At 41.8% G+C, this 26831-nt stretch overlaps 1 protein-coding gene across 1 annotated transcript in view; it reads right to left on the reverse strand.

The window, feature by feature from the left end:
* Positions 1-26831, reverse strand: part of DSCAM (DS cell adhesion molecule) — an 859941-nt gene that overhangs the window by 243045 nt on the left and 590065 nt on the right. The window contains 1 exon segment of the mRNA XM_027551145.1: positions 11655-11774. Within this exon segment, the coding sequence (XP_027406946.1) occupies positions 11655-11774 (120 nt within the window).

Consider the following 26831-nt stretch of genomic DNA (forward strand, 5'->3'; position numbering starts at 1 on the left):
GTCCTCAGTCTGCATTTTGTCTGAAAACACTTTAGTCAAAGAATAAGTGTAATGAGAGAAATGAGAATACATATAAACAAAGGAAAGCAGTCATCAAAGGAGGCCAAATAATAATAACGTAGTCATTAAGCAAAGTCAAGCACCTTTACTTCCTTCTTCAAGGGCTATAGATAATTTTCTGATCCATCTCTTGTGAGCTATCTTATAGATACTGAATACCCCACCAGGTAGAAGAAGTTAACTACATGATGACCAGACTGTAGCCATGACACAATCTGCCACCCAAGAATTGACTTCAAAGAAATTAAAACACATCACCCTTGAAACTGAAGATTAATTGTACCTAAAATAATCAAGATGTTGCTGGTCAGACCACTGATGACCAATTTCAAGATGACTGTAAGAGCTGACTATTCTGTTTCTGCCTGGAGCCCCCTTTTTATGTCTATAAATTCTGGAAATCTCTTGCCCACTGATTGTCAATGGTGGGGTTTGGAGTAAAGTTGACCTTTGGACAGATGTCTGCCTTCTTCCCACCCCAGCTGGTGGCATCTGAAATAAAGAAAATTTTCCTTTCCAGCAACCTGGCCTGTTTGTTGGCTTTTGAGTGGCAAGCAGCTGGACTCCTACATTTCAGTAACATGCTCACCATCCTTTTCCAAGAACTCATTATTGTTCAATAAGACCCATTGATTCTACCTGGAACAGACAGGCAGAACTGCCTTTATTGTACCTGAAGGAACCACACTTGACCCTAAAGTTGGGTTTATTTTCACCACTTCTGCCCCAGGGAGGTTTCACCTTCTTCTTTTTAGATTCTTTGAGCTCTTTCTCTGTATTCATTCAAGATATATAGCTTGTCATATTTGCATATTAGTGGGTACAAGGAGTACTGGACGACAAATGTGACTACATAGCCTCGATGAGTCTGGTGCAGGGGTTTGGAGCAGATGCTGCTGGAAAAATCCAGCAAGATGCCTGCAGGTCCAGGAAATCAATGGACCAAAGAGGTTGGACGCATGGAGATGGAGACTTGGCATATCCTAACCTGAGGTGGTGAGTCTGAGAGCAGTCAGGGTTAAAGCTCTAGGTAGTAATCAGACAGCTAGACAGACAGAGAGGCAGGAAGGTGAGACAGGATGAGAAGTCCAAGGCCAAGCAGATGACCAAGGCAGAGATCCAGTTTCCAGGACAGGGTATGAAGGTGACATTTGTTCTGAGCAAAGGCTGTGAGCTTGCGTTCAAGACACAGTGTACGTGGCCACAGGAGTAAAGAAATGAAGCTAAATGCCTGGGGGGCTAAAATAAGAAGGAGGCTCAAGCCTGAGGTCAGGAGCAAAGTCAAACCTCCAAGGGCACAGTGAACAGGATTAAGGGACCAGAGTTTGGAAGGAACTTTTGGGAACCAGAGAACTGAGGACAATCCTGGCTGGGCTATAAGAACCTAACCCCACACTGAGTTATTCCAGTAGGAAATTTCCTGCTTTCCTAGAAGGGAAATGATGAACATCTTGTTTAAGGGAGTTTTTTTGGGTGAGGGGTCTCTGTTATTGCCCCCATCAAGACATATATTTTGAATGGAGAGCAGGGGATCTCTGGGGCAGGGGTTAGATCTCTCCACTGCTGAGGAAGGGGTGGCCTTGCTCAACTCATCAGGGAAGTCTGGAACATGCATTGCTAGCAAACATGTCCTAAAATCAAGATGCTTGAGAACTTGAGCTTGTCTCATGTTACTGGTTCTTCATGGCATTTGGAGACAGAGGCCTTGAGGACTGTGGAGGGTCCCCTGATGTCACCTTGACCTTGGGAGAGAAGGTGTGAGCAAGAGCAAGGTGAGACATTCCATAGCAAGCCTTGGGGTAGGAGGAGGCTCCAGAGTGCTCATCTGAGCAGTCTAACCAAGTGTATTGAGTACATATGTTTTCTCAGTAAGGAACTGAGCCTCACTGGTGGCTCAGATGGTAGAGTCTGCCTGCAATGTGAGAGACCCGTTTTCCATCCCTGGGTTGGAAAGATCCCCTGGAGAAGGGAATGGCTACCCACCCCAGTATTCTTGCGTGGAGAATTCCATGGACAGAGGAGCCTGGCAGGCTACAGTCCATGGGGTTGCAAGTCAGATATGACTGAATGACTAACACTTTCACTTTCAAGTAATTGAACACACTGCAAGAAATATTCAGAGAACTGTTGCCAGTGTCAGATGTTTTTCCTGTGGATCTCTAAACAAAAGATTCAAGTCCCTGTGGCCCCTGACAAAGAGTCTATAGCTTCTGCTGACCACCATCTGAACCTGCAGGTAGATCCTCCCCCAGTTGAACCTTCAGATGAGACACAGCTCTGGCCAACAACTGTAACTCTGTGAGAGATTCCAAAACAGTGCATCCAGCTAAGATGTGCCCAGACTCCTAACTCACAGAAATCATGAGATAATAAAGGTGTGCTTTTACATTTCTAAAAATAAAGAGAAAATAAAAGAGTCTGTGGCCAGATGGGACGGTTTTGGCAGATAGGTTGATACCAAGCAGAAGAGGACAATTCTGGGACCATGAAGGTAAGGGACAGCCAAGATGTCCCTTATTCACATGGAATGTGAATTCACCATGTGAATAGAGAAGAGCAACCTCCAACAGTGTTTTGGGGACAGAGGGAGATGCCTGAGCAAAAGCAAGATTATTGTGCACCAAATAGCAGTGGGTTCTTAGGTGTCTCCGGGGAAAATTGGAGTCGAGGAAACTTTGGTCTCACGTTCCCTGGAAGAAAAGCTATGACAACCCTAGACAGCATATTAAAAAGCAGAGACATCACTTTGTCGACAAAGGTCTGTAGAGTCAGAGTTATGGGTTTTCCAGCAGTCATGTATGAATGTGAGAGTTGGACCATAAAGAAGGCTGAGTGCCAAAGAATTGATGTTTTCAAACTGTGGTTCTGGAGAAGACTCTTGAAAGTCCCTTGGACAGATAGGAGATCAAACAAGACAATCCTTAAGGAAACTGGAAGGGCTGATGCTGAAGCTCCAATACTTTGGCCACCTGATGCAAAGAGCTGACTCATTGGAAAAGACCCTGATACTGGGAAAGACTGAGGGCAGGAGGAGAAGGGGGCAACAGGGGATGAGATGGTTGGATGGCATCACTGACTCAATGGACATGAGTTTGAGCAAACCCTAGGAGAGAGTGAAGGACAGTGAATCCTGGCATGCTGCAGTCCATGGGGTCACAAAGAGTCGGACATGACTTAGTGACTGAACAACAAATGTGCTACAGCTAAGGAAGGGCACAGGGAGGGGACAAGAGAAACGGGCAGGAAAGGGGGGCATTCCATTGCATTGCAGCCTCTGTATGTGCTACAGAGTGGAGGAAAATAGGAATCCCCCCAAATTAAGGACCACTTTTCCCTTACTTAGAGGAAAAAGACAAGGACAGTTGCAGAGAGTCAGGAAGCACTGGCTCTAGATGTAATTCTGTTCCACCCAGAAAACCAAAGAGGATCAAAGTGAACAGTAGGCAGAAGCTTATAAATACTCACTGCCACACACCATAGTAAGAGACCAATAAAATAATAATGGACATAAAAAGATTTAAATAAATTCAAAGACTATCCATGATATGGTCTGGGAAGATTCAGTAGTTTAATGACCTTGAATGTCTCCATGCTAACTTTTAAATTGCTTACATTCTCCCAGATTTTTCAGAATAATTTTTTTAAACTTGATAAAATTAGCCTAACATTCAACTAGAAGACACATGCAAATACAAATCCATATGATAAATCTAGGACATTTTTGACAAAAGAAAATTAGGGAGGGAGGAGTCTTATATGAGATATTAACATGTAGTAGGAAGTGATAGACCTCTAGTATGCATGGTTCTGATGCCAGACTGACAGTGCAAGCAGGGAAGGATAAAACAGACTTCAGCAGACATATTTTTTCCATAGACTATAAAGGAATTCAAGATAGTGATAAAAGGTGGGCTATTTAATAAACGATTTTAGGACAATTGGCTCACCGTGTGAGCTGAGGCAATGACAACAATGATGATGATGATGACAACAGAGATTTCTTTAAGAGGATCTGAGATACCGAGGGAACATTTCATGCAAAGATGGGCACAATAAAAGACAGAAACAGCAAAGACGTAACAGAAGCAGAGGAAATTAAGAAGAGTTGGTGAGAATACACCGAAGATCTACATAGAAAAAGTCTTAATCACTCAAATAACCATGATGGTGTGGTCACTTACCTAGAGCCAGACTGCCTGGAGTGTGAAGTCAAGTGGGCCTTAGGAAATATTACTACAAACAAAGCTAGTGGGGGTGGTGGAATCCAGGCTGAGCTACTTAAAATCCTAAAAGAAAATGTTGTTAAAGTATGTTTAGAAAACTCAGAAATGGCCACAGGACTGGAAAAGGTCAGTGTTCTGTGCAATCCTGAAGAAAGGCATTGCCAAAGAATGCTCAAGCTACCATACAATTGCAATCATTTCACAATTGATCATTTCACAATTGATGCTAGGAAGCTAGCATCTGGCAAAGATACTATGAGGAAGATGGAAGAATAAAACAGAAAGAGAAATTAGACAAGGAAATCTCCTCAGAAAAATGCCATGATAGAGATGAAATCTGTGAATACAATAGCTACTTGTCTGTGAAGCAGGAGCTCAAGAGAGAAGGAAATGAGCTAGCAGAACTGGAGAAAGAAAGGAAAAAGTAAAATCACAAAAATACAGGCAAATTTGGAGAGAGCATAGAGGAGAACAGATTTTGTGGGGGGAAAGACAAGAAAATAGACATGAAAAAAATATCAAGCAAATTAAAATGGGAGTGAAGTGAAGTGAAAGTCACTCAGTTGTGTGACCATGGAATTCTCCAAGCCAAAATACTGAAGTGGGTAGTCTTTCCCTCCTCCAGGGGATCTTCCCAACCCAGGGATCAAACCCAGGTCTCCCGCATTGCAGGTGGATTTCTTACCAGTTAAGCCACAAGGGAAGCCCCAAATGGGAAGCCCAATAAGTTAAAAAAAAAAAAAAGAATCAGAGATAAAGGGACAGCCTCTGAAAGACAGATGGAAGAGATCCAGTGACATCATAATGGAGACCCAGGTTGCTGTGCTGCCTCCTAAACAGAGGCAGGACTTCCTGATCTCAAAGGACCAAAGACAGAAATCTACTAAATACCATAAAAGGTTTCCAAAAATACCTGGAAACAAATATGGAAAATAATTCCATAACTTTGTTGAATGTTGCAAAAAAAGATGACTTCCACACGCTAACTAATCCTTAAACAACTCAAATGGGTGCCAGGTAACTCTCATCATCTTCTCTGAGAGTGAAATCTATTCATTCCATTATCTTAGTTGGTATACTTTCTGTGACTTGAAATAAACTCTGAAGTTACACACACATACATGCAAAGTGTAAAGGAAAACAAATCATTACAGACATGATTCAAGATGAATTTTCTTACATAAAAGACAATTTGAATCTACATATTTAACAGGCATGCCCCATCTGGGGGATTATGGCCCCACATGGATAACATCAGGGCATAGACTATACATTTGTGTGCTTAGTCGCTTCAGTCATGTCCATCTCTATGGACCTTAGCCTGCCAGGCTCCTCTGCCCATGGGATTCTCCAGGCAAGAATACTGGAGTGGTTGTGATTTCCTTCTCCAGGGAATCTTCCCAACCCAGGAATTGAACCTGGGTCTCCTGCATTGCAGGCAGATTCTTTACCAACTGAGCTATAAGGGAAGCCCTGGACTTCAAAAGTCCTTTCTTCGGGGAAATCAGGCAACTTCTGTTCCCTCCCAGGAAATAATACAAGCTCCCACCTGCCACCGGCTAAACTCACTTTATGTGCAAAAAGGTGAGACGCAAGCCATTATGAAGAAAGAACTTGGAATATTCCTCATTGGAAAAACTGTGTATAGCTGATGGACCAGCGACGAACAGGGGCTCGATTTCACATAGAACTGAGGTGATGCCAGAGTGGGGCATGCAGTGGCTGAGCAGAACGTGGAAGGAATGAGACCTGACCTGGAGAAAGCATTCATTGATTAAAAAAATTAGCATACTTGGAAAATGTATCATTGCTTATATTAATACTACTGGAAATTGGGTCATCTCTACTGAGACTGAGGATTGAACTCCTAGTATGGATCCCAGGCAATTCTCTGTCTCAGGAAGGGGCATCTCCACTACTCTTAAAGACCCAGGCATCCTGTTTGACTCCCTTTCTCTCCGACATCTGGTCCACCAGCCAGATCAATTCAGAAATCAACTACCTGTCCCTCCTTGACAGCTCATCCAAGCCACATGACAGCAAAGGCCTCCTATCGGATCTCCAGCTACAGTTCCAGCTCCCCACACACGCTGCTCTCAACAGCAGGGCCAGTGGGGTCCTTTGAAAACGCTAGGCATCTCCTAATTACTCCAACAGCTCTGGAGTCCACAGGTGGCGGAAGAAAGGAGAGTGCTGCTGGCACGATGATGCTGATCCCACTGCCCCCAGATGAAACCACACCTTTGAAACCACCCATCTGACCTGCTGCAATCTCCAGAACCTCTTTTCACTCATCCCACAGTGGGTGACAGGACCCAGCTTAAGTGTCCTCCTTGGTTCTTCTGGAACATTCCAGGTACAAATCCACTTCTGTTGTTGGTTTTGGTCCCTTGACCTTCAGAGCTCCCTGCAGATGTGCACGTGGTTTGTCTGCAATTTCTTCTAAGTTTCTGCTCAAACATTACCTTCCTATGGGGCCTTCTCTGATAACCCTATTTTAAATGGAAATTACTCCCTATAGCTCTCTCACCCCCTACACCAGATGTGTTCTGACTCTTGTCCTTGGAACCTCCTACAATCCAAGCTTCCCTGGAGGTCAGCATAACCCTATTTGTGGGCAGCCAGAGAGCTTGGATAGTAAAGAATCTGCCTGCAATACAGGAGACGTGGATTTAATCCCTGGGTCAGGATGATCCCCTGCAGAAGGGCATGGCTACCCACTCCATTATTCTTGCCTGGAGAATCCCATGGACAGAGGAACCTGGCAGGCTGTGGTCTTGAAGTCTCAAAGAGTCGGATATGACTGAGTGACTAACACTACAGAGCTAAAGATGTCCAGGCAGCCCACGGGCGGGAGCATCAGTTATCTCTTGCATCAGCAGCCCCTCTTCACCCCTCAGCAGCTAAAAAGGGGATGTCCCAGTCCCCAGGACAGCAGTTGAAACCCATTTCCTCCATAATAAATGACATACATTTGCTTAGCTATGGATTTCTTGACACACAGGTGAGGCCCACCATAGTATTAAACCTTGATTTTTTTCCCCCTAAATCTCCTTTAGACAAGAGGTTTTGTTTGTTCATATAAAATACAAAATAAAAAAATCGGGAGACAGAAGTGAATATCTTAGATGTTGTGAATCCAGACCCAAGGTCAAGAATGTAATAACATTATTTTTCAGCAAAGACTGCTTCATTTCTGTAATAGCTGCCCTTAAACCACTGCAATTTACTCTGGAATTCTGCAGCCTCAGGATTAAACTGTTGAAACTCTCAGAGAAACAGCTTGAATCTATTTTTTTTTTTTTCATTTTTTTTGGTCACATATAGGGGAACTGCACTTAAGATCTTAGTGACTATTTGATTATGGGAAACACATTCCATAAGCAAGACTAAATTTTTCTTAAGACACATCTTTATCATTTGCATAAATATAATAATAATATACAACTTCCTCATTATATTGCAAATATTAAAAAAAACAAGCATAATAATATGTAGTAATATTTTCATCATAAGAAACAGGCAGTACTATAAACTTCAGGAAGGAGTATAAATGAACAAAATGATGACAAGTGGCCAGTACGTATGGAAATCTATAGAAATTACTTACTCTTTGAACCAGTAATTCTACTTATAGAAGTTTATCCACAGAGAAAAAAATAAACACATATACAGAGACCAATGAGATGGAAGTCACTGTGACACTTTAATAATAGTGAACAACTGGAAAAAACAAACACAATTCCAACAGTAGTGTTGGACACACCTGGTTGCCAAGCATCTACCTTCTCTTCTTACTTAGCGAAGTAGCTAGGGTTGCAGTCACGATGGCCGTATTTAGCTGTGACACAGCCTGCAGACACCCAATGGTGAGGGGCAAACAGACCAGTGAGATGTGAGCAGAAGCAATTTATGACACATTCTGGAGAGGTCCTTAGAGGGAACTGACTCAGGTGGCTGTGACAGCCCTCTCTCTGTACTCCTGCTTCTCCATGGAAATGCAGAAGTGGCCACCAGACCTCAATGGCCATTGCTTAATGGTGGCCAATGCTTTGGTAGAATGGCAGAAGAGACAAATGTTAACAGCGTGGGTCCCTGATGATTGACGGGAGAAAAACTACTCCTGACCTAGCTATACCCGGCTCCTCTTATGATACAGCTTTCCTTGTGGCTCAGAATCTGCCTGCAATGCAGGAGACCCCAGTTCGATTCCTTGGTCAGAAAGATCCACTGGAGAAAGGAGTAAACCCATGTGGCATTAAGTCACTGAATTCAGTCCTAACAAAGGCAGGAGAACTTAGATGTACTTATTGATATATGACTGTAAACTTGACAGAGACATTAAAAAGTCACATTGAACCCATATTTGCTGCCCTGGAAAGACATTCATTGCCTATTGTGAACTGAAGAAAGATTATGGGTCAGGAAGAAGAATGTGCTTGCAATTTTTTAAAGACTCCAAATTATATGTTTATCTACAGATCTATATATGTATATTTGCCAGGGGACAGGTCTGAAAAACTAGGTAAAAGAGTTTATAGTATTTATCTTTGATTATCTTTGATTGATGTATTTAAAGGGGAATTTTAACTTTAAAAAATTGTTTGCTGCAATTGTTGATTTTTCTTTAATGATTTTAAATTGTATATGAAGCTCAAAGATAAAGAGGCTTTTATAATTTAATTTGCACACCAGTGATGGGAAGGCATAAGACGTCTGTAACACTCATAACTGACATAGGGTTATTTAATCTATGAAAAATCTTATAACTAAATGAGATATGGAGATAAGTATGCAAGTAACATGAACAAGAAATTCCCCAAAGGGGAAACAGAAATGGTTTGTAAACAAAGGATAAAATGTTGCAAACATCATTAGTAATGTACATTTGTAAATTAAAACGTTCACCCATCACAAAGTATGAGATGGCTGGATGGCATCACTGACTCAATGGACTTGAGTCTCAGTGAACTCCGGGAGTTGGTGATGGACAGGGAGGCCTGGTGTGCTTCGATTCATGGGTTCACAAAGAGTCGGACACGACTGAGCGACTGATCTGATCTGATCTGATCTGATCACAAAGTAAAGTTTAGGGAGAAAAGGATATTATCGAGCTGGCAAGGGTGCAAGACACACACAGCCTCATCCTGCTGGTCAGTATGTATACTGCCCTGATACCTTCCAGTGTGTCCTGGGTCAGTTCAGACCAAGAGCCTTCAGTGTGGTCATGGTATCTTTTGCTGTGTGCTCAGTTGCTCAGTCATGTCCGACTCTCTGTTACCCCATGGACTGTAACATATCAGGTTCCTCTGTCCATGGAATTTTTCAGGCAAGGCAAGAATACTGGGATGTGTTGCCATTTCCTTCTCCAGGGGATCTTTCTAACTAAGGGAAAGAACTCGAGTCTCTTGCATCTCCTGCAATGGCAGGTGGATTCTTTACCATTGTGCCACCTGGGAAGCTCCCTGCACATCTATATAAACTACATTAAATCAAATATATACTGTTTGTTTCCATGTAATGCAACATTCAGCTATAAGCATGGCCCCAAATAAAAAGGGATTGGGCAGATATTCTGAATAACAGGATTTTATTCTGGGATAAACTGTTTTTCATGTGGACAATGTATGTGGCATGCTGCAGGGCAGTAATCTAAGGGATTTAAACAAATTTAACTGATTCTGCCCCCAACAAAATGGTGTCTATCCCTCTCTTTCCTCCCTCTTCTCCTTCTTCCTAAGGGAAATACATTCAAGCCGACTATGCGGCAAGAATGCCATTTGCTTTTCTTCAATTGTTGTTACTTCCACAAGAAAGTGCAACATGCTACATATGTTAAGCCTTAGATTGTTAGAAAAAATGTCACTATTTACTTATTTACTTGTTGTTTTCTTATTTATCCTATTGATACATATTGGCCTTCAACTGCTTAATAAATAAGTTACTGAATCAAGACATGTGAATGAGAAAGGAAAGAGAATTTCCAATATATTTGTAAGCATAGTTAAGGAAACCTTCCTGGAAAAGGGCTTCCCTGGTGGCACAGATGGTAAAGAATCTGCCTGCAATGCTGCAGATCAGGTTCAATCTCTAGGCCAGGAAGATTCTATGGAGAAGGAAACGGCAACCCACTCCAGTATTCTTGCCTGGAGAATCCCATGGACAGAGGAGCCTGGCGGGCTACAGTCCATGGGGTCACAAAGAGTTAGAAACAATTGAAGTGACTTAGCAGCAGCAGCAAACAGTTAAGGAAACTTTCCTGGAGAAGGTGATAAAATAGACAAAAATGATTTTTACCATGTCTAGAATGGTTCCCTCATTGGTTTCCACACTGCCCATTTTTATTTATGTAATGTTTACGATGTTACTTGATACGGGGAAATTATGCTGTGCCTTTGAAGAGAAAGTATGATTAAGGGTGAAAGTTTGTTTTTAAGAAGATAATACCCAGATGATGTTTTATATCTATGTTATCTAGGTAAATAAAACAAACTAGTTCTATTTTAACCTTCTAAAGCCACCTAACTTTACTTATCTAAATACTGGGGAAATAATTTCAGAGAAGGCAATGGCACCCCACTCCAGTATTCTTGCCTGAAAAATCCCATGGATGGAGGAGCCTGGTAGGCTGCAGTCCATGGGATGGCTGAGTCAGACATGACTGAGTGTCTTCACTTTCATTTTTCACTTTCATGCATTGGAAACGGAAATGGCAACCCACTCCAGTGTTCTTGCCTGGAGAATCCCAGGGACGGGGGAGCTTCATGGGCTGCTGTCTATGGAGTCACACAGAGTCGGACACGACTGAAGAGACTTAGCAGCAGCAGCAATTTCCAACAATGAGTAATTCTGACAGTTTATATTTGTTTCTCCACGTGTATGGGGTCTCCAAGCAGATCACTGTTGTCCAGTATAGGTGGTCAACAGAGAGCTTCCACAGGTGCTGAAACAGTGTGTGAATAACCTGCCTCCCCAACAGGGTCTCTCCAGCAACACTTCATGGCCCAAATGAAAACACTCAGGTGTTTACTAGGGGTGTACACAAGGATGTACACACTTGGTGGAGGTGAGGAAGGATATGTTTGTGAGAAACATCTTTGGAAGAAATGCTCATTTTTGGCCTTTTAAAACAGGGGCCCCAACCTCTAGGACTGGTGACTTGAGGTGGAGCTGCGGTAATAGTAGTAGAAATCAAGTGCACAGTAAATGTAACACCTTAGAGTCATCCGGAAACCATCAGTGCCACTTCTCCCATCCGTGGAAAAACTGTCTTCCACGAAGCCGGTTCTTCCTGCCAAAAAAGCTGGGGACTGCTGCTATAGAATATACCATACGTTTGATAGATAAGAAGCAAACCAAGTGACTTCATACCTTTAGAGAATTTCCACACGATGGTGGGTACAGGGTAACCCTCAGCTGAGCAATTGAGGATGACAGCCTTGCCATAAATCCCATCCTGGTCCCGTGGTTGAACCACAAACTTGGGAGGAACTGAAAAAGAGAGAAAAGTCAGCAGTAATTCAGACAACACTGCAACTTATCAAAGGTGTGATTTAAAGAAATTCAAGAATTTTAACATATGGGAAACCACAAAGAACGCTTTACAGATGTGGGGAAATAAAGCATAGGATTTGTAATTAGGAACCATCTGAGGACGTAATCCCAGAGCCGGTGATTTGTCTTATTATATCAGTGAGCTAATGCAGACGGAAGTTGACTTGAACTGGGGGACGCTGGATTCTGGAGTGTGGCAGTTTGACTAAACCAAGGGAATGTGACATTTTGTTTTTGATTTGTGTAATGGCAAATCTTCAGGGATCCACTCTTGGGTGTGAAAGGTTTAAAGCATCGAGTATCTATTCTTCCTCTAACAGGAGACAAAGGGAGGATTAATAGGCTCTTCCTAAAGGCAATAAAGAACACAACATGGTATTGAACTTTTTCTAAAAGTCTGATGAAGGCACATGGACCATTATTCCTGACATCAATATGCCTTCTGTGCCAAAAGGGGACTATGGAAGCCAGTTGAATCGAGGAGCCAAGATGACTTTATAGAGTACCTATTTAAAAATATATAGATTAAGGAACTGCTTATTTGATGAGTTTTGTGGGATGCTGAAAAAAAAAAAAAAAACACCATCCCTATGCAAAATATACACATGTACTTTGCTTAAAACATACCTGCTAAGAGAAAGCAAGTGTTTTGAGTTAAGTTACTTGGCATCACTGACTCGACGGACGTGAGTTTGAGTGACCTCCGGGAGTTGGTGATGGACAGTGGGGCCTGGAGTGCTGCGATTCATGGGGTCACAAAGAGTTGGACATGACTGAGCGACTGAACTGAACTGACTGTGATTTTAGATTATTCCAGTCTTCTCTTAAAGAGAAGAAACAGATTTTTCCTAGGAGAGGTAGCATCTAAAGGTATTAGAACCCAGAAATCTCTTTCAGCAGATTCGTGGCTAATTGTAGGATGGATTTTTAATGTGGCAGTCACAAGGTTATATGAAAGGACATGGATCACGTCAACCATTGACTAAATATTTAACAAATGTGGGGGTTCTTCCTCTTCTTTCCACAATTCCTCATAAGGCTAATCTTCTCTGCTTTGCAATTTCCAGAGTTCTTCATTTAGAGACAGAAACGTGGGCTCATGTGTTATAGATATATAGGAATTCCAGCCACCATGAGAAATGGACTGAGGAGAAGGCTGTGCTTGTGCCTAGTCCCTCCAGTCACGTCCTACTCTCTGTGGCCCCGTGGACTGTAGCCTGCCAGGCTCCTCTGTCCATGGGATGTCCCTGTCAAGAATACTGGAACGTGTTGCCATTTCCTACTCCAGGGGATCTTCCTGACCCATGGATAAAGCCCACTTCTCTTGTGTCTCCTGCATTGGCAGGCAGGTTCTTTACCACTAGTGCCACCTGGGAAGCCCAGGGAGGTTAGAGTCTATGTTAGTTAGGATTTTAGAAGCACACTGAAATGGCATAAGCCATAGTGAACGTTACTTTACCCATAAAACAGCCAAGAAGGTGGAACTGACATCAAAACAGGAAGCAGCTAGAGATGGAACTCATTGCTGTGTTTCTCAAAGAAACAGCAGAGGGTGACAGCTAAGAGCACAGAGCCAAAGGCTAAACACCTGGGCTCGCTCTCCAACTTTGCTGCTTCTAAGTGGGTCATCTTGTGTAAGTTGTCAAATGTTTCTTAGCTTTTATTTCCTCATCTGTAAGCTGGGGATTCATTTTATAAAATTGGTATGGGGATAATATGAGTTAAGATTATAATAATTCTTAGTACCTGGAAGATATAAAGTGTTGTAGGAGTGTTGGTTAATTTAGTATATGCAGGTATGTCCAGCTTTAACATATCATGAACAGTTTCCAATCTGCAAATTAAATATTTGCACAGCCAATAGGTCTTCTCATAATGAGCAATTTTACTTCACTAGATGGTGTTCTGAGACAAGTGTACTCAATACAATCTAAATATATTGAAAATAAGGTGATAAGGGATGTCTGTCTCATGGTGAGAAAATTTTCTAAGAAAACAAAAGGCTGGAGATTTTATAAAGCAAAGTTTTTTGTTTTTTGTTTTTTTTTTTTTTTAGCAAAATTAACCTAACAATCACAAGGGTAGATTGCAAAGTTTAAGACATCATGTCAGAATCATTCTGTCCAGGATGGTAGGTAAAAAAATGATCGTCTACATTCTATGTTTATTTGGTTGAAATTTTGCTAAGAGCACTGAATCCCTCATCAAATGGACAGAGGAATTCCTCTGGAAGAATGTCTAATTATCACTGATCCATGATCCCTCCCCTCCCTCAATTTGGTTCTAACCCAAAGAAATGTTATTTAAAAACTTATCAAAGAGGTTTACATGGAAAATAACCACTGACATCTTGTAAGTATAAGGCAATTACAGATGGAAATGGCTCATAAAATTGAGAATTCTTTCATATGCTCTCTTCAATCTCCTGGAATCAGGTACAGGACAGAGAAGACTGGTGTACTGCAGTCCATGAGGTCACAAAGAGTCAGACACGACTGAGCGACAGAACAGCAACAACATCAGGTACTAATGACCTTCTCTCAAAATGTGTCACCTATCCTCAGATTCTCTTCCTTTTCACTGCCATGGCCTAGTCATGATGGATGGACAGGATGTGTGGTGAAGTGTCTCCATCCATCTGGTTTCAGTACCCCAGGCTGGACAGCTCCATGCATTTTGCCATGGAAACACACCAAGAAAGGAGTCTCTGCTGTCTCAGGGCCTCCTCTAATGTAACACTCACTCACACCAGAAGGCATCAGCATCACCCAAAGCATTTATTAAAACCCAAGTTGCTGAACCATGTCCCTAGAAGTTTTGACTCAGTAGGTCTAAGGCAGGATCCAAGATTCTGCCTTTTCTAATGATTTCTCATTCTAACGAAGAATTCTCAATGAAGAATTGGTGTTTTTGACCTGTAGTGTTGGAGAAGACTTTTGAGAGTCCCTTGGACAGCAAGGAAAGCAAACCAGTTAATCCTTAAGGAAATCATCCCTGAATATTCACTGGAAGGACTGATACTGAAGCTGAAACTCCAATACTTTGGCCACCTGATGTGAAGAACTGACTCATTAGAAAAGACCCTGATGCTGGGTAAGACTGAAGGCAGGAGGAGAAGGGGATGACAGAGGATGAGATGGTTGGATGGCATCACCTACTCAATGGACATGGGTTTGAGCAAGTTCCAGGAGTAGGTAATAGACAGGGAAGCCTGGTGTGCTGCAGTCCATGGGGTCACAAAGAGTCAGATGTGACTGAGCAACTGAACTGAACTGACTGAATGAGTTTCAGATAATGCTGTGGGTCGAGACATCACCTTTGAGAACCACTGTTCCGTGTGATTCCTTGGAAGGTTCCCAGAAGGAATGAGCCCAGTTGACCACAGCAGCAACTAGCTCATTAAAGCAATTTTATAGATTTTCCCCCTCCTTTCTTGATCTCATTTCCCTTCATTCTTTCACTCTGGGTTTCAGGCATTACACATTGAATAAATGATCTACAGCCAAACCTGTGACTAACACTGCTTTCAGTAGGAATTTAAGCTGACACAAGGTGAAAATTGGCTCTTATCTGGATTTCTGAAACAACTTCCTACCTGGGATATGTGCTGCCTTCTGGCCCACTTGAAAGCATTCAGCACACAGTCAGGTGAAAAATCCTTCAAAGACACTAATCACGTGATGGGACTTCTGTGATTAACATCATCAGTCCATCACATTGTTTCTGGACATAATCCAAACTCTCAGAATATTTTGAAGTCTCCTTATGACTTGGGTCCTCAATCTCCAGCTGCATCTCTTGATAGTCTTCTCTTGCAGGGCTTACCCTATTCTATGTATTCTCTGGGTCCCCCTGGTTCTTCACATGCATGCTAAGTCACTTCAGTCATGTCCAGCTCTGTGCAACCCCATGGATGGTAGCCTGCCAGGCTCCTTTGTCCATGGGATTCTCCAGGAAAGAATACTGGAGTGGGTTGCATTCTCTTCTCCAGGGTCTTCACATAGGCTTCTGTATTTCTTTAACATATTATCAATAATTATTATTTACATCTCAGCTCAAATTTCACTTAGCCTGAAATGCTAAGTGCCTCCCCAGAATCATCCTGCATTACCCTGTCATAGCTAAATGCCTCCCCAGAATCATCCTGCATTACCCTGTCATAGCCACAGAAGTTTGGTGTTGCTTGGTTAAATTCCCGCCTCCCACACCTGGCTGCATCCTTGGGGATACAAGAACCATCCTTTTCTTGCAGACCGTCACACCCCAGCACACAGTACAGTGCGGGAACACAGAAAGTATTCTGCAAATGTTTGCTGAATGGACAAAGCAATGAATGGAAATTATGATTCCAGTTTTAAAGACTAGAAAACAGATCTTATCCAAAGTACCATGGCTCAGTCAACAACTCAGATCAGAGAGACCCTTGATGCACAAGGTCTCTGAGTAGGATGGGTCTGGAAACACCATCTGACAGAAGAAGGCACAGGGCACTGTAGGAAGATTTTGGCCAAGGAGATACAAAACTGGACGTGGAACAATTACAGAGCTGTTGGGACAGTTGTGATTTTGGCCTAAACTAGTGATAGGACACAAAGACTGAAGATTCTGTATTTTCTAAGTTATAATTCTCCTAAGTAGCTGTTTTCCTTTTTAAAATACATACATATACATATATATGTTTATGCATGCTAAATTGTCTAGTTTTGCCTGACTCTTTGTGACACTATGGACTGTAATCTGCCAGGCTTCTCTGTCCATGGGATTTTCCAGGCAGGAATACTGGAGGGGGTTGCCATTTTCTCCTCTAGGGGATCTTCCTGACTCAGGGATCAAACCCAGTCTCTTATATCTCCTGCATTGGCAGGTGGGTTCTTTACCACTAGCACCATCTGGGAAGCCATATATATATACAAATAAATGTTTATGGACAGAGGAGCCTGGCGGGCTATACAGTCCTTGGGGGTCACAAAAAGTCAGACATGACTGAGGGACTATGACTTTTCTTCCTTTAGGATATATACATATCATATATATATTTGGGCTTCCCTGGTAGCTCAGACGGTAAAGTGTCTACCAACAATGCGGGAGACCTGGGTTTGATCTCTGGGTCGGGAAGATCCCCTGGAGGCAAGAACACTGGAGTGGGTTGCCATTTCCTTCTCCCGGGGATCTTCCTGACCTAGGGATTGAACCCCGGTCTCTCTCATTGTAGGCAAACACTTTACTGTCTGAGCTACCAGGGAAGCCCGTATATATATATATGATATGCATATATCATAAAGGAAGAAAAGTCGTAGCCCCTCAGTCATGTCTGACTTTTTATGACCCCCATGGACTGTATATAGCCCACCAGGCTCCTCTGTCCATATATATACACACACACACACATACATACATAGGTTTCCTTTTATTTGCATAATGCTTCATTTGTGATGGACATTTCTGCCAACATAGTTGGCTCTCCAATAGTGAGAATTTTCCAGTGGGGATGAGGGTGATTAAAGAGATAGAAGGGATGGGTTTAAGCAAATAATTATGTCGCATCTCCAAAAGGCAATGCAGGCCACTGTTGCCATATATTTCTATGAGTCATAATCGCACACACACTCTGTATGGCACTCTCTAGGTCCATCAACATCTTATAAATGACCCAATTTTATTCCATTTAAAATGGTTGAGTAATATTAATTTGTATATATGTACTACATCTTATTTTTCCATTCTTCTGTTGATGGATGTTTAGGTTAAGTAAGTCATAAAGAGAAAAACAAACACTGTATATTAATACATGTGTGTGGAATCTAGAAAAATGGTATGCTGCTGCTGCTGCTAAGTCGCTTCAGTTGTGTCTGACTCTGTGTGACCCCATAGACGGCAACCCACCAGGCTCCTCTGTCCCTGGGATTCTCCACGAAAGAATACTGGAATGGGTTGCCATGTCCTTCTCCAATGCATGCATGCATGCTAAGGCACTTCAGTTGTGTCCGACTCTGTGCGACCCCATGAACAGGAGCCCACCAGGCTCCTCTGTCCATGGGATTCTCCAGGCAAGAATACTGGAGTGGGTTGCCATTTCCTTCTCTGAAAAATGGTATAGATGATCTTATTTGCAAAAGAGAAACAGAGACACAGATGTAGAGAACAAATGTATGGATACCAAGGGAAAAAGGCACAGGGGTGGGGGGGAATTGTGAGATTGGAATTGAACTATATACACTATTGATATTATGTATAAAATAGATAAGTAATGAGAATATTCTGTAGAGCATAGGGAACTCCACCCAGAGCTCTGTGGTGACCTAAATGGGAAGGAAGTCCAAAAGGGAGGGGATTTATGTATAACTGCATCACTTTGCTTTACAGTAGAAACTAACAGAACATTTTAAAGCAACTATAATAACAATTAATTTAAATAAATAAATAAAAGAAACAATAATTGCAAGCACATTACTCCTGTCCTCCTAGAAAGAGTAATTTTAGATGTATACTTTCTAAAATACCCAGTCCTGTCATGCAACCCATGTAGCCTGACAGTATCTGAAGTTTGGAAAGGATTCTTCATGGTGCTTAAAATGACAGTTGTTTACATGATCATTGGCTTTCGTCTATTTATTAAGGGGAAGAATGATTTTTCTGTTTTAAAGGGAGGAATAGCTTGTTTGAAATTGAACAGGTATTTCTCAGTGTTAGATACAGTCCAGTGTTTTATGTCTGGAATTCATGGCTTCTAAATAGCTATGTATAGGGAAACAGTGGAAACGGTGACAGACTTTATTTTCTTGGGCTCCAAAATCACTGCAGATGGTGACTGAAGCCATGAAATTAAACGGTGTTTGCTCCTTGGAAGAAAAGTTATGACAAACTTATACAGCATATTAAAAAGCCGAGACAAGACTTTGACAGTAAAGGTCCATATAGTCAAAGTTATGGTTTTTCCAGTAGTCATGTATGGATGTGAGTTGGACCATAATGAAGGCTGAGTGCCAAAGAATTGATGCTTTTGATATGTGGTGCTGGAGAAGGCTCTTGAGAGTCCCTTAGACTGCAAGGAGATCAAACCAGTCAATCATAAAGAAATCAATCTTGAATATTCATTGGAAGGACTGATGCTGAAGCTGAAACTCCAATACTTTGGCCACCTGATTCAAAGAGCCGACTCATTAGAAAAGACCTTGATACTGGGAAAGATTAAGGGTAGGAGGAAAAGGGGACAACAGAGGCTGAGATGGTTGGATGGCATCACTGACTCAATGGACATGAGTTTGAGCAAACTCCAGGAGATGGTGAAGGACAGGAAAGCCTGGTGTGCTGCAGTCCATGGGGTCACGAAGAGGTGGACACGACTAGGAGACTGAATAAAACTACAACCATAGCCATATGGAGACTGAATAACAACAACAATCCATAGCCATATGGGTTTCCCAGGTGGCTTAGTGGTGAAGAATCTGCCTGCCAATACAGGAGACAAGGGTTCAATACTTGGATCAGGAAAATCCCCTGGAGAAGGAGCTGCCAATCCACTTCAGTAAACTTGCCTGCAAAATCCCATGAACAAAGGTGCCTGGTGGGCTACAGTCCAAGGGGTTGCAAAACAGATGGACATGATTTGACAATTAAACAACAACAATAACAAAGTAGCTGTATATTTCCAAAGAATGGCTGTAGGTTTCCCTAGCTGTCAACAGGGATGGGAATTTCTTTTTATTGAATGTAAAACTGGAAGCTACTTTTGTGGTGGCAGTGGAGGGTGGTGGTGCCGTATAAATAGATTGCCATTCTCTGCTGGATGGTATTTAATCAAGATAGTTAGTTGATCAAAACTCTAGGTTAGATTTATGACACTGGAAACTAGACTCCAATGGCTTCCTGTTACACCCAGAATAGATGACCTGGCTGCTCCCTCCTCTCCTATTGAATGGTGAGCACACGGGTCTCTGGCTGTCCTTTGAAACACAAAACCCACTCCTGACTCAGGGTCTTGGTACTTGTTTGCCTCTCTGCCTGTAACTGGATTCCTACAGAGAGACCTGTGACTCAACCCTCCCTTTTGTCAAGTCTCTTTTCAAAAATCTCTTCAGAAAGGCTTACCCTGTCCAGTCTTTGAGGGGAAGGGTTAGTTAGGGAGCTTGGAATCTACACGTATCCACTGCTATATTTGAAATGGATAACCAACAAGGTCCACCATATAGCACAGGGCACTCTGTTCAATGTTATGTGGCAGCCTGGATGGGAGGGGAATTTGGGGGAAAATGGAAACACGTATGTGTAGAGCTGAGTTACTTTGCTGTCCACCTGAAACTATCACAACATTGTTAATTGGCCCCACTCTGATATAAAATACAAAAATGAAAAAAAAAAAAGGCTCACCCTGTTCATCCTGAAACTCCATTCTCTTACCACTCTCATTCCTCCTACCAAGTTGTACTTTTCATAGCACAAGTCGATGTCTGATATCATCTGTATGTTCATTGCCTCTCTCCTGCACTGGAATGTAAGTCTTTTTTTAACTTCTAAATATTATATTGGAGTATAGTTGTCTTGGAGAAGGAACTGGCAACCCACTCAAGTATTCATGCCTGAAAAATTCCATGGAGAGAGGAGCCTGGCAGGCTACAGTCCATGGGGTTGCAAAGAGGTGGGCATGACTGAATGACTAAGCACACACACAGTTGTTGAACAACTTTGTGTTAGATTCAGGTGTACAGCAAAGTGATGCAGTTATACATATCCACATATCTATTCTTTCGCAGATTATTTTCCCATTTAGGTTGTTACTAAGTTTTATGAGGCAAGGATTGGGTCTCCCCATATTGACCACTCTGTATAACCAGCACTCAGTTCTTGTTCAATCACTCAGTCCTGTCTGACTCTTTGTGACCCAAAGGACTGCAGCACGCCAGGCTTCCCTGTCCTTCACCATCTCAAATCCATGTCCATTGAGTCAGTGATGCCATCCAGCCATCTAGTTCTCCATTGTCCCCTTCTCCCCCTGTCTTCAGTCTTTCCCAGCATCAGGGTCTTTTCCAATGAGTCATCTCTTCACATCTGGTGGCCAAAGTATTGGGGCTTCAGCTTCAGCATCAGTCTTTCCAATGAATATTCAGGACTGATTTCCTTAAGGACTGACTGGTTTGATCTCCTTGAAGTCAAGTCAAGAGTCTTCTCCAACACCATAGTTCAAAAGCATCAATTCTTTGGCACACTCAGAGTATCTCTTATTAAACATCTTATAAAATAGATGCTTAATAAGTATGTTTTGGAAAAAATGAATGGATGAATGAAGCAACATGAGAGCATGAATATGGTGTCAAAAATTGGGTTAACAAATAGCAACAAGAAAGTGGCCTTTACAAGTGTTATTTTCCTGCCAAATGAAGGTCAAGTAGGGGCTTTTTAGATAATGTGTTTGTTTCACTATGTGGTGGCTCATTATTAAAAGGCAGAAACACGGACTCATCATAAGATATAAAGAAGTGTAAGAAGACTGACCTTTGGAGTCACAGACAGGAAATCATAATGTTGGCAGCTTGCCCTGCAGTAATGCAGAGCCAATAACAGGAACCAAAGGGCGGGTGTGTTTTGCCATTAATTCCAGTCCTTTCCCTCAAAATGGTTTCACCAATACCAAGGTCACCCAACTGAGTGTGACATTAGGGTCATCATCTATCCACTGCCAGTGTAAGCCATGGGGCACATGCCTAAGTGCTAAGGGTTTTTTCCTCCAACTTCCTTTGTGATAACAGCTAATTTATTTTAAATTAAGCTTTCATAAATCTTCCCTGTGACCCAAGCTATCAAAAATGTGCTAAGCTGTACAATGGTCCAAAGCCATAAGACTCTGGTATGAGGAATAAGCAGGAACTGAGTCCCCAAATTCTATTTCTCTCATTTCTTTTTATCCTACACCTCAGCTTTACAGCCTCAGTTATCACCTCGTCTCCCAGATACAATTTATCCCCATATGCTGCAGTTTCTTCAGAAGTACAGTTTCTTCAGAAGTAAGTGTACTATTACCTTTTTGACTGTATTCCCTAGGCCACTATTCTAACTAATTGTCTGATGCTTGGGATTACCACCTGGCCTCCTCCATGTAAAGTGTCCTCAGTCAGTACCAAAGTCATGTACATGTGAGTGGAAGGAAAGGAAAAACAGAAGGAGAAGAGCAGGAATGGGAGTTACCACCCGTTGGCTTTGCTCAGTTGTATCTGACTCCTTGTGACCCCATGGACTGTAGCCCACCAGGCTCCTTTGTCCATTGGATTCTCCAGGCAAGAATACTGGAGTGGGTGGTCATTTCCTACTCCAGAGGATCTTCTCAATCAAGGGATCAAACCCGTGTCTCTTGCATCTCCTGCACTGGCAGGCAGATTCTTTACCACTAGCACTACCTGGGAAGCCCTCATCCCATTTTACAAATAAGAAAATTGAAGTAAAATCTAAGTAAAAATAGGTTAAGGAATATAGTCAAGATGGCACAGCTAATGGGTGTCCAGATCCTGATAGAGATGAAAGGAAACAGAGGGCAGAGAAGCAGGGAGGGGGTCTGGGGAGTCAGACTGACAGGCCATGGGGTCTTTGCTGGGTTCTCTTATCTGCAGAGCCACAGCCCATTGACTGATACCATATGTATGCCCTACTTCCAAGGGCATTATTCCAAGGGCTAGGACTTCTGAGGTTCCCCATCACTTCCTACATCAAGCATGTACTTGGTCATGGCAATAAGCAGGTGGGCTGACTCTGATCATGGCACCACTTGTGTCTTAGCTGGTCCTGTTTATCCCTCACTGGCCTCAAAACACATGTCTGAACACCTCTGTCCTCCTTTGTACTCATTCATTAAAGGAAGACGAACTGGAAAGCCCTGCAACTAGCTGGGTGGTAAGGACATTTACAAATGTTATCTGATTCCATTCTCTCAGCAACTCCAAGAAGTATGTCTCATAATTTCTATTGTACAGATGAGGAAACTGACTCAGAAATTCAGTTGCCTCTTCTAAATCATATAGAAGATGAACAAGCAGAAACGTGGACTTTGGTTTACTTATTAAAAGTTCCAGTGTTGCTGTATTTTTCAGTTTCTTTCTAACCCGACTTACACATCAGAGTTGATGGTTCTCGCTTCTTCTATGAAGTCCATCAAAGCCACAGAGCTCTCCCTTATTAAAGCTCGCTTTGCTCTTTGGCACTGTCACTTGGAGACTTTGCAACCACCCTAGCTGCAAGAAGGCAACTTCAAAGTCTTCAAGGTCCTTGTTCTAGTTCTACTTTTCCCAGGTTACATCTCAGACCAAAAACTTTAAAGCCTCTTAGAGAAAAGCATTCCCCAACTGATATTAAAGATTGAAATAAAAACCCATATAAGTATTCTCTAATACTGTTTGCTGTTTTCATGTGGGTGTTATTTCTCCAACTTAATTTTGCATATTTTTCACCAATCAAAGGACAGATCATGCTCCAAAGTTAGCAAGTCTGCAGTTTGCAATATGGAACTCACATTATTCTAAATGGCAACAATAAATGATAAGATTCTTTATTTTACCTAAAGATATATTTAGCTTATCTGGAATGTGATCTAGCTAAAGTGGTAACAAAATTCAACTACTTGACCATTCAAACTAAAATTAGAAATTCTGAGAGCAGCTGCCTGATCTAGCTATCTAAGAAAAAAGGCTGTCACTCATGGCAGCAATTAGTTATTCAGGTAGAAAGTTCTCTGCCCCAATTGTGTGCTAGGGGCAGAGCAGAAATGAATGAGATACTGTGTTTTTCAGATCTAGAATTTCCTTTGGCTCATTTTTTTTTTTAATGTTTTACACTGCTCTTCTGTGTTGCCTATGTATTCAACTCATTGCACACATCTTTTCATGTGAATTTTTCAAAATGTTTATGATTGTTGTTCAGTTTCTAAGTCACGTCTGACTGTTTGTGACCCAATGGACTGTAGCACTCTAGGCTTTTCTGTCCTTCACTGTCTGCTGGTGTTTGCTTAAATTCATGTCCATTGAGTTGGTGATGCTATCCAACTATCTCTTCCTCTGCTGACCCCTTCTCCTTTTGCCTTCAATCTTTCTCAGCATCAGAGTCTTTTCAACTCTTCACATCAGGTGGCCAAAGTATTGGAGCTTCAGCTTCAGCATCCGTCTTTCCAATGAATACGCAGGGTTGATTTCATTTAGAATTGAATGATTTGATCTTGTAGGCCAAGAGACTCTGTATTCACTCATGGCACACATAATTTCATTTGAATGTTTCAAATTTGATTGTGATAGCTACTTTAAAACCTTGCTTCTAATCCCAACTTCTGTATGTTCATTAGGTTGTTTCTTTTATTTTTTTTTTCTTTTATTTATGGCTCACATTTTCCTATTTTTTTCCCCATACCCAGTAAATATATGTAAGGCATTGTGGATATGCTATGTATTGATAGTCTGGATTTTGTTGTCTTCCTTTTAAGAGTGTTAAATGGTATGACTGCAGACAGTTAATTTACTGGTGAAGAAATTTATCCTGTCAAGACAACTCATAGCCTTGTTGTTAAGGCTGGTTTAGAAGAACCCTTATTCCAGGACTAGATTAGGTCTCTTTTAGTTGTGGCTTCTCTGAGATTTCAACTGAATTCCCTGTGTATTCTCTACTCTGATTAGTCAGAAATTCAACACTTCTCAGCACTGTGTAATTCTTGGAATCTTTAATCATGTCACATTTTCCTGGTAACTGTTCTCTACTAGATCTCATAAAGTCTCACCCTACGCATGTGAAGCATAGTACCTAGCTAAAGACTCAAAGGGAACCCTATACAGATATTAGGAAATCTTTCTTTGAACAGGTCCCCACTCCCTAGTACTCTGCCCTGAAATATCTAGCACCTCAATAATTCTAAATGTTAATCTTTGTTTATCATCACCTGAAAAGTCACTATTATCTGTTTTGGCTCTTCATCCTGCTATCATGGTTTGGAAAGTGCACCAAGCAAAGATCTGGGGTGCATTTGGGGAACAGGTCATATTTATCTCAAGGACCACACAGCCCTCTACTGTGTGTTTCACTGCCTGAAAAATGATTACTTTACAAATTTTTGTCTAGTTTTATAATTGTTGATGGGCTTTCCTGGTGACTCAGATGGTAAAGAATCTGCCTGCAATGCAGGAGACCTGGGTTTGATCCCTATGTTGAGAAGATTTCCTGGAGAAGGGAACGGCTAACCACTCTGGTATTCCTGCCTGGGAAATCCCAGGGACAGAGGAGCCTGTGGGGCTACTGTTCATGGGGTTGCAAAGAGTTGGATATGACTGAGTGAGTAACACTTTCACTTTTCATAATTGTTCATGGTAGGAGGATAAATCCATTGTGTGTTACTCTCTGATGACTTTTTAAATGTATCTTTTAAGTTACTTGACCCCAAACCTGGCTGTCTGAAATTTCCAACCATTTCTGTTGGTTCTACCTTATGGGGCCCTACTAGGATTATTATTATATTAGTTTGGACATATTCCATTGGTAAAAGAACCCAATTAACTAAGTCAAGGACCTGGATCCTCTAATAATCTCTTTGCCCTGCCACATACAGTTTTTCCTCTCTACTGGCTCATTCCCTTTAGTATGTAAGCTTCCCTTGTCCCATGTCCATATCTAACTTCCTTTCCATTTTTTCTGCCTCCTGCCACAGCAACATTCTTGAAAATATAAAAATAAGTGTATTTTCTTGAGTTTCCACACATTCAGTTACCTCCCTTTCTTTTTTCTCATTCACTGTAGCTACCCCGTTGTGCAAGGTCAAATCAGTGTTCATCTTCCCCCAAACCCAATGAACAATTCTTGGTTTTCCTCTTTTTCTACTTTTGGTGGGACATGATATACTTTATTATGTATCTTTCCTGATTATTTGCTGTTTTGCTTTCAGGGCCCCACAATCCACTGGATTTCTTCCTGTTTCAGTGACTGCTTTTTCTTCCTGTCTCCTTTGTGGATTTCTCCTCTTATTCTGAAATCTTAAATTTGGAATGCCTTGGGTCTAGACACTCTTGTTGCTCTCGTATGGTTATTTCCCTGTGACAACTGCTACTCCTTACATCTTTTCAACTTTTGCTGCAGACACTTTCATCTACCTGACTAGGCAAAATATGTACTCCAATTAAGGAATCTTCTTTCTCACTTGCTATAGTCACTTTATAACATGTTTTGTTTGCTCTGCCTCCAAAACATATTGCAAATTAAAACTGCTTCTTATTACCTTGACCCACTACTTTCACTCAAGTCACTTTCTATCTTGCCTCAACTTCTGAAATGCCTTCTTATCTACTATCTTTGCTTTCTGAACCAGTCCATTCTTTACACAGCTGCTAGTGTGATGATCAAAAACATAAATCAGGTCATGCTGCTGGCTTAAAGTCACCAATGGCCTCTCTTTGCATTTACAGAACAAAATAGACTTCTAAAGTAGTTGTATATTCAAATTACCTAGGGTATGTGGACTTAAACTTCCCTGCATTTTATAATCAGCTTAGAAATTTTACAAATTCTGGTGTAAATTTGGGTCCCCCAAATTTACCCATTGTGCTTGGGTCCCCCCCACCACCCCACCAGTGATGTTTATTTATTTGGACTTCAGCCTGGACATCAGGCATTTTTTAAAGCTCCCCAGGTAATTTTAATATGTAAAAAAATTCAAGAATCATTAACAGATGATTTTTGAATTTAAAAAAAGAAAGAATAATGCCCCAGAGATTTGGGAGATGGATCTGCTCCCAGAGATGGTGATTTACTTGTGTTTAGTTTGGAGAAGGAAATGGCAACCCACTCCAGTACTCTTGCCTGGAAAATCCCATGGATGGAGGAGCCTGGTAGGCTACAGTCCATAGGGTCGTGTGTTTAGTTAGGACTAGAAAATAGTCATCAGTGTTTTCTTAAATCTCTCAGGAGATTTCATAGTGAAGTCCAGATTGAAAACCAGTGCCCCACATCATTTTGTCCTTGACTATTTCTCCAGCTACTGAC

Source organism: Bos indicus x Bos taurus, chromosome 1, assembly GCF_003369695.1.
Source record: "Bos indicus x Bos taurus breed Angus x Brahman F1 hybrid chromosome 1, Bos_hybrid_MaternalHap_v2.0, whole genome shotgun sequence".
NCBI lineage: Eukaryota > Metazoa > Chordata > Mammalia > Artiodactyla > Bovidae > Bos > Bos indicus x Bos taurus.